General features: G+C 34.3%; 1 protein-coding gene across 1 annotated transcript in view; it reads left to right on the top strand.

Annotated features, from left to right (window-relative positions):
* SGO2 (shugoshin 2) overlaps positions 1-6276 on the top strand; it is a 46088-nt gene extending 39812 nt beyond the window's left edge. The window contains exon 9 of the mRNA XM_039222069.1: positions 5937-6276. Coding sequence (XP_039078000.1) covers positions 5937-5952 — 16 coding nt within the window. The 3' untranslated portion in view covers positions 5953-6276. The remainder of the gene's footprint in view (positions 1-5936) is intronic.
* Positions 6277-8352: the final 2076 nt, after the last annotated feature.

Genomic DNA, 8352 nt, shown 5'->3' with positions numbered 1-8352 from the left:
TCTATTGTTAGTTTCCTGAGGAACCTCCACACTGTTTTCCAGAGGGGCTGTACCAGTTTACATTCCCACCAACAGTGCAGGAGGGTGCCCGTTTCTCCACATCCTCGCCAGCATCTAGAGTTCTCTGATTTGCTCATTTTAGCCACTCTGACTGGCGACATACACACACTTTTATATTTTTCTATTTGTATATATAAAGTAAAAACCATGAGTTTATATTGATATCTTTGATTCCAGTTCAACACCACAGGGTTCATTTTAGCTTTGCTTATTCATAATTTCTTCATCAGCAAAGAAGCATGACTTTCATTGTCTATAATACATTTACTTATTTGTTCATATCTAGCATACACATATAGTGGTTTCAGAATTGCTGACTCCTATCCCTGTGAGAAACATATTTACTAACTAGATAATAACATTTAGATATGGTTCTTTTTGTCATGGTTTAGTTTTTCCTTACCACAGCCCCTTTCCAAAGTCATTATGTTATTCATTTGTAATTCATTTAGGTATATTTGTTTTTGTTGGTATTCCATTTTCTTCTTCTATATTTTGGTAGGTTTTGTTTCCTTTGAGGTATGTGAAATATTTGGTTTCTGTACATCAAAGCTTTTCAAAATGGTATATGCAGTGGTGCACCTGGGTGGCTCAGTTGGTTGAGCTTCTGGCTCTTGATTTTGGCTCGGGTCATGATCTCGCTTTTCACAGTTATCAGGCCCTGTGTTGGGCTGTGCACTGATGGTACGGAGCCTTCTCTCTTCTTCTCTGTCAACCCCTCCTCCTGTGTTCTTCTCTGTCTCTCTCAGAATAAATGAATGGACATTAAAAAAAAGAAAGAAAAAAATGGTATAGGCAGAGAATGTCAACTACTTTGATCCCATCTACTCCATTCCCATTACCACTCTTTCTATCCTACTTTTCTATTTTCCCCCCTGCCCCAACCCAACTCCCCGGGAACCAATTTCTTTAGTTTCTGGCCTATCCTTCTTAAAGAAATGCAGATATATTTATATTCCCCCCTTTTTTACATAAAGGTAGCACTGTAGCTATTCTGTTGGGCTTTGTTTTTTTTTTTTTTTTTTCATTTAACAGTGTGTTCTGAAAATCATTCCCTATAATTTGTAGAGATTTTCCTCATTTTTTTTATAGCTGGATAATACTTATTTGTGTATAGATGTACTATAGCTACTCAATAACATTCCTATTTATGCATATTAGGTTGTTTTCAATATTTTGCTATTCTAAGTAATACTACATTGAATAATCTGTGCATATATCTTTTCATATTATTGGAAGCGTATCTTCCAGGTAAATTCCTAAAAGTGGAATTGCAGGCATGAAAAATAAACACGTATTTTGTTTTTTTAGGTCTTGCCACACTTTCCTCCAGAAGCTGGTACCAATTTGCATTACCAGCTACAGCCTATGGCACTGTTTCCCCACAGAGTAATCATATGTAATATATTGTCATATTTTAAATTGTTGCCACTCTAATAAGTGAGAAATAGTATCTTGATGTTGTTTTATTCGCATTTCTCTATAAGCAAATCTAAATGCTTTTCTCATGCTTGGGGGTCATTATACAGTCTTTTATCTGTTCATAACTTTTTTCTGTTTTTTCATTGTGTTTCTGGTCTTTGGTCCCTCATTTATTAAGAATTCTTTATGTTTTAGGGATATTAGCCCTTGTAGTAGGTTTAGCCAGTATATTTTTTTAGTTTATCATTTATTTTTTTGACTTTATGTTTTTTAATCATGTAAACATTTTTAATTTTTATATAGTCAGATTTATCAATCTTTTATTTCATTCTCTTTGAATTTTGAGTCATAGAATGTCTTTCCCTATACTGTAATTAAAGGGAAATTCATCCATATTTTCTTCTAGTATTTTTATTGTCCTTATTTCTAACAAAACCCTAATCCATTTAGAATTTGTTTTCTAGTGTGAGATGTAAGATATGGATATAATTTTGTCTTTTTTCCAAAGGCTACCCATCTGTACTGGTACTATTCATTTATTTATAAATGCATCTTTATCCCTAAAGATTTGAGATGTCAACCATGTCATAATCTAAATTTCTGTATGTATTTGATGGGGGTCTAATGCTGGATTTTTTATTCTATTGAAGTGATCTACCTGTCTAGTATTGAAGCTTTATATGATGTTTTAATGTCTTGTAGGACTACTGCCTTCTTATAGTTTTTCTTTTTCATTATTCTCGTGGGTGTTATTACATGTTTGTTTTTACATAGAACTTTAGATTTTAGTGTATTTACGTGGCAAGCTCAGGGTTTGTCAACCTCAGTACTATTGACATTTTGAGTTTGATATTTCTTTGTTGTGGGAGGCTGTTCTATGTACTATAAGATATTTAACAGTATCCCTACCCTCTACCCAGTAAATGTCAGTAGTACCCATCCATTTAAAACAATCAAAAATATCTCTAAATGTTTCAAAATGTCACCTAGGGAGCAAAATTGTCCTGAGTTAAAAACCACTTGTCTAGCTTGCTGGTATTTTTATTGCGATTGCATTGAATTTATACCTTAATTTAGGAGGAAATAGTATCTTTGTATTGAGTTGTGCTGTGTAAGAACAGGAAATGTCTTTTCTTTTTATTCAAGTCTTCTTGTATAACTTTTAGAAGTGTTTAAAAATGTTCCTCATACAGGTTTTACACATCTCTTGTTAAACTGATTTGTAGGTAGTCTTCTTTGTTGATATTGTAAATGGACATATAACTTGGACATGTATATCATGCTCAATATCTATTTGTGAGTATGAAAGGTGTTGAATTCTGTATAAGTTTATAATTTGCTACTTAACTAAATTTCTTTTATTGTCTGTCTCACTGATTCTCTCAAGTAAAATTCAGTGGAAGAGGAATACTTGAGGAATACTATGAAATTATCTGAAAATGGAATTAGTTTTACTTCTTTACCCATTTATATTATATGCCTCTGATTGATTTCTCTTGTTTATGGCATTGGCTAATACGTCAAGTATAGTAACAGGAATAGTGGGCATTCTTGCTTATTCCTGACATGAATGGAAATACCCTGTTGTCTCTCCATTAAATAAGATGATGGGTTAGAATTAAGGTATGTATATATAATTTATAATATTAAGAAAATGTCCCTCAATGTCTATTGAGTGTTTTAGTCATGGATGCATATTGCATTTTGTCAAGGACTTTTTCAGCATCTATGAAAAAATTATATGCTTTATTTCCTTAGATTTATTAACATGGTGTATAATAATAGATTTTCTAATATTGAACCAAACTTGCATTCCTGGAATAGATCTCACTTGGTCATGGTATATGTTTTTCATAATGTAGTGTTGAATTTGCTTTTGTAACTGTGCTGTGAGTACTTGAAAAGAATATGTATTCTCTATTATCAGAGTATAGGTTTGATATATTCTCATAAGATTTACCCCTACATTGTTTAGATTTTCTTTTTTTTTTTTTTTTTTACAAATAGTTTATTGTCAAATTAGTTTCCACATAACACCCAGTGCTCATCCCCACAAGTGTCCTCCTCCATGCCCATCCCTCCTCCCCCCACATCCATCAGTCCTCAGTTTTTGTCAGCATTCAAGAGTCTCTCATGGTTTGCCTCTCTCCCTTTCCCCCACCATTTCCCCCCTTCTTCTCCCGGTTGGTCCTCTGTTAAGTTCCTCCTAGTCCTCCTATACGTGCACACATATGATATTTGTCCTTCTCTGCCTGACTTATTTCGCTCAGCATAACACCCTCAAGGTCCATCCATGTTGCTACACATGGCCAGATTTCATTGTTTCTCATTGCCATGGAATACTACATAGCAATAGATTTTCTACTCCTTATTTTTTTGTCCACTTCATCTGTCTTTCAATGAGAGTATTATGTATTAAAATCTCCTATTGTTGTGTTCTTATTTGTCTCTATGCATCTCCTGTAGTTTTTGCTTCATAAAGGTAGTTAGTTGCTCTGCTATTTAGTATATAAATATCATAGTTACTATATATTTATATATAGTAATACTCATAAATATATATATCACTATAGATATTCATATATAGTAATATTTATAATTACCATGTGTATTACTATATGTTCATTGTGGATTGGGGCTTTTACTATTAAAAATGCCCCCCTTTGTCATATTCAGTGCTTTGGATTTAAGAGATAAAGGCTTTTAAAAATGTATTTGTATTACCTTCCTGATAACTTTTGCCACCCTTGTCCTCAGTGCTTATAATTATCACTCCATAATACACTGCAAGGTTTCATTTGGATCTGTTCTCACTGAGAGCCTGTCTGAAGCTGTGATGTGTACCTGTTGGATGCCATGCCCAATCCAAAAAGAAAAAAGGCAGCTGGGTTGTCATCATTCTTAGTATTTATACTAAATGTTTATTGTGATATTTGCTTTTAAAACCAGCTAAAACCATTTACCAAATAATCTGTATGCCCAGTAGATCTAAATTAATCTAGAATACTATTTCATTACAGCATTTTGCTATATTTAAAATAGGTAACTCTTTTGAAAGAATTGATTAAATTCTATCTAATTACCCAAGGCAGTGGTATCTATCATTGGCTCTAGAGAGGATTACAAAGGAGAGAAAGGGACCTACTGTATATCTACTACCATTTATACCTTTGTAATTTGGGACAATGTGTATGCATCTCATCTAAAAAAACATACTTCTTGTAATGTGACCAACTAGGTGCATGGTCAACCTAAAAATAAAATTACTAGGTAAAATACTGAAAAAACAAAACAAAAAAACTCTTGAACAAATCTGTTAGCTAGACTAGAAGAGAGAAAGTTCATATCAGAGACTAAATGAGAGCAGGAACCCAGAGAGGTAGGTGGACTCTGAAACTGGCTTTTGCCCGAAGGCATTTATCTAACTAAGTGAACCTAAGTGTTAAGATTCACACAGCCTACGGGGCTGAGGACAGAAAGCATGGCCTAAGGTTTAGTTAAAATGAAGAGTCTAATAGTAGATTACCTTCAATAAAGTTGAGCTACTCTCAGTAGGAGAGCAAACTAAAAATAACTTTCCCACCTGCTTTTTTAAGCCCCAGGAAATACCTCTGGTACTGAACTGAAGAGGAAAAAAATCTTTTGAGAATTTGTAACTAAAATCAAACTCTCTTGCATTGCAGCTGGAATTCACAACATCTGAAAGTTACAGAAAATCTCAAGCTAAGGATTTAGTATCAGTCAATTAGTAATCACTTATAGTGCCGCCTTTTGTCCATCAGAAGCAAATGCAAATATTTTCTAGAGCCCTCCTTCATCTCAGTCATCAACAAATTTTCCACAGATAAGTTCCGAGGGAAATGAATAGATGGCTCACAGTAAACACTCCACATGCAAGGGAACCAGGTACCAGCAGAAGCAACTGATAGCAAGATTAGATACAGAATATAAAATAAGAATGTTTAATGTTTCAATGGAGAGACTTGGAAATGAATAAAGGTTGAAAAAAAGTTAACTGAAAAAAAAAAAGAGTAAGCAAAAGATCAGTGCAGTTCAGGATAGTGGTTACTTCTTGGGGGACAACAGGGATGTGATCAGAAAGGGGCACACTGGAGGCTTCTGAGGTGTGGTAATATTTTCATTTTTAATCTGGGTGGTAGGTACATGAACATTTTATTTGATTGTTTTTAAGTTGTACATTTTCATATATTCTTTTATGTATGCTAAAGTTCATAATAAAAATACATAGTAATAGATAGTACATAGAAATACATACTGAAGCATGTAATGTGTAAAACCTAAACTGGTTATTTTTTTTAACCCTTATTTTATACTTCCCACTATCATGGAGTATTCCAAATATATGATCCAGCCATTTTCTTCTCCATGCTTCACAGCAAAAACATTAGCTTTGAGTTGATAGTATTGTTTATCTTCCTTTCTCTATTCTGCAGGAAGATGAGAAGATGAAGTGAATTTATGGATTCTGCTTTTTTGAGTTCTCAGACCATAACAAATCAAAACAAGGATATAACAAGAATCAAGAAGATGAAATGCATGATGAAAGCTTTTTTTTTTTTACCCCACCTTTTCATGAGTGTTAATTTATTCATTCTTATGTTTAGATATATGTGCATAAAATAGCTATTTTGTAATGTTAAGCTTCTAAAATTATTTTGGTCATCCTGTAATTTATCTTCCTGTTCTTATGAGCATCTTTCAACCAAACAGCCATTAACTAAGCAAAAGCTGTTAACCTTTTAACCAAATAAAATGTGTTGTAAAAATTTTTCATTGGTTATTTTGTTGCTTACCAAACTATCTTGTTTTGTTTTTAAACCATTCAATATATGTTAACACACAGAAAATTTTAAAAGTTGGCCTCAGCTCTGGCCAGTTTTCTGTCACCCTTCATTCTTATACTTTCAGAATTACCTGGTAGGTGTCAGTTTCTGAATTATTTCCATTATATGTAATCTGATGAGTTGGCTGAGGGGCTTAACCTTTCAGGCTCTTTTAAATTTGGTTTTTATAAAAAAAAATTTTTTTTTAAAAAGGGGGCGCCTGGATGGCTCAGTCGATGAAGCGTCCGACTTCAGCTCAGGTCATGATCTCACAGTTCATGGGTTTGAGCCCTGCATTGGGCTCTGTGCTGACAGAGCCTGGAGCCTATTTCAGATTCTGTCTCCCTCTCTCTCTGCCCCTCCCCTACTCATTCTCTGTCTCTGTCTCAAAAATAAACTATTAAAAAATTTTTTTTACATAAAATAAATTTGGTTTTTATAACTTTATTTATTTAATTTTACTTTTTAGAGAGCACAAGCCGGGGAGAGGGGCAGAAGTTAGGTGGGGGAGGAGGGGAAAGAGAGAGAGAAAAATCTTTTATTTTTATTTTTATTAAATTTTTTTAATGTTTTTTATTTATTTCTGAGAGAGAGAGAGACAGCGTGAACAGGGGAGGGTCAGAGAGAGAGGGAGACACAGAATCTGAAGCAGTCTCCAGGTTCTGAGCTGGCTGTCAGTACAGAGCCTGATGCAGGGCTGGAACCCACGAACTGCGAGATCATGACCTGAGCCAAAGTCAAGACGCTTAACAGACTGAGCCACCCAGGCGCCCCAAGAGAAAAATCTTTTTTTTTTCCCCCCCGAGAGAAAAATCTTAAGCAGACCCCACATTCAGCATGGAGTCCGATGAGGGGCTCGATCCTATAGCTCTGGCTGGGATCATGACCTGAGCTGAAATCAAAAGTCAGATGCTCAACTAGTGAGCCACCCAGGTGCCCCTTGTAACTTTATTTTAAAGATTGCTCACTACACCAGTAGTACAAAGTTAACATCTGAGATTAATGAACATAGCCTAGTGCATTCATATGACTAGTCAAATTCTATTCTACCTAGATGGAAAAGCTGCTTAGATAATATCTGACATCTAAAAGGGTGAACTCAGAAACCTGCATTTTTAACAAACGTTTCAGATAATTCTAGAGCAGACTGTCCTGGGATCAAACTTTGCAGAACTGCTGTGGAAGTATAAAGTCCCACAGAACTTACTCATAACATCAACAATGTGAGTTGAATGGAGGCCTTTTAAAGGAACAGTTTACACGCTGATTAAGAGCTTGTCACTCTGACAGTCTTTGTTCTCTTTCCTGTACTCCTATTATTTGAAGACTTTGGACCTCCTAGAGTCAGTCTGCAGCATTATATTTTAGTTCCTATTGCTTATTTCTATTTTTTCTCCTTTATGAGATTTTTCTTTTGTTGCTGGTGGAATTTGGCTACAGTAAGAAACAATTTTCCTACCTCCAGATTATAAAGACATTTACCCATGGTTTCATTTTGATTTTACATTTAAATTTCTGATCCATGTTAATTTTTTCCTGTTATATATGAATGCAGTTTCCACCTTTTTCCAAATGATTCCCCCATTAATTAGAAGGTCCATGTTTTCCACTACTGATTTGAAATGCTACTTTTTTATGTTGTATTTTCATGTGCACTTAAGTTTATTTCTCAATTTTCTGTTCTTTTAGTCTGTTTATTCCCTGCTACCATGATCTATAGATTTTAAGGGGAGTTTCAAAGTTTCCCTCCTAGAGCTTTTACATATTTCTTAATAAATTTATGCCTATTATTTTATTTTTCTCTTGGTAATATAAATGGGATCTTACCTTTGATTCTGTCTTCTAATTATTATTTGCCTATATCTTGATTATTGATTGCTGCATGTTAATTGGTAAACTCTCATTGTTTGTAGTATTTTCCAAACTAAAAACTAAGCTCTTTACCTCTTTTCTCCCCACTTCCAAATCTTATGCCTCCCATGGTTTTCTCTGGTCTAATTGTATGGCTGCTACCTTAAGTGAAATG

This window comes from Hyaena hyaena, unplaced genomic scaffold (genome assembly GCF_003009895.1).
Source record: "Hyaena hyaena isolate Hyena2069 unplaced genomic scaffold, ASM300989v1 scaffold_1050, whole genome shotgun sequence".
In the NCBI taxonomy this organism is placed as follows: Eukaryota; Metazoa; Chordata; class Mammalia; order Carnivora; family Hyaenidae; genus Hyaena; species Hyaena hyaena.
Note: the sequence above shows the minus strand (reverse complement) of the source record. Positions and strands in the feature narration are given on the sequence as shown.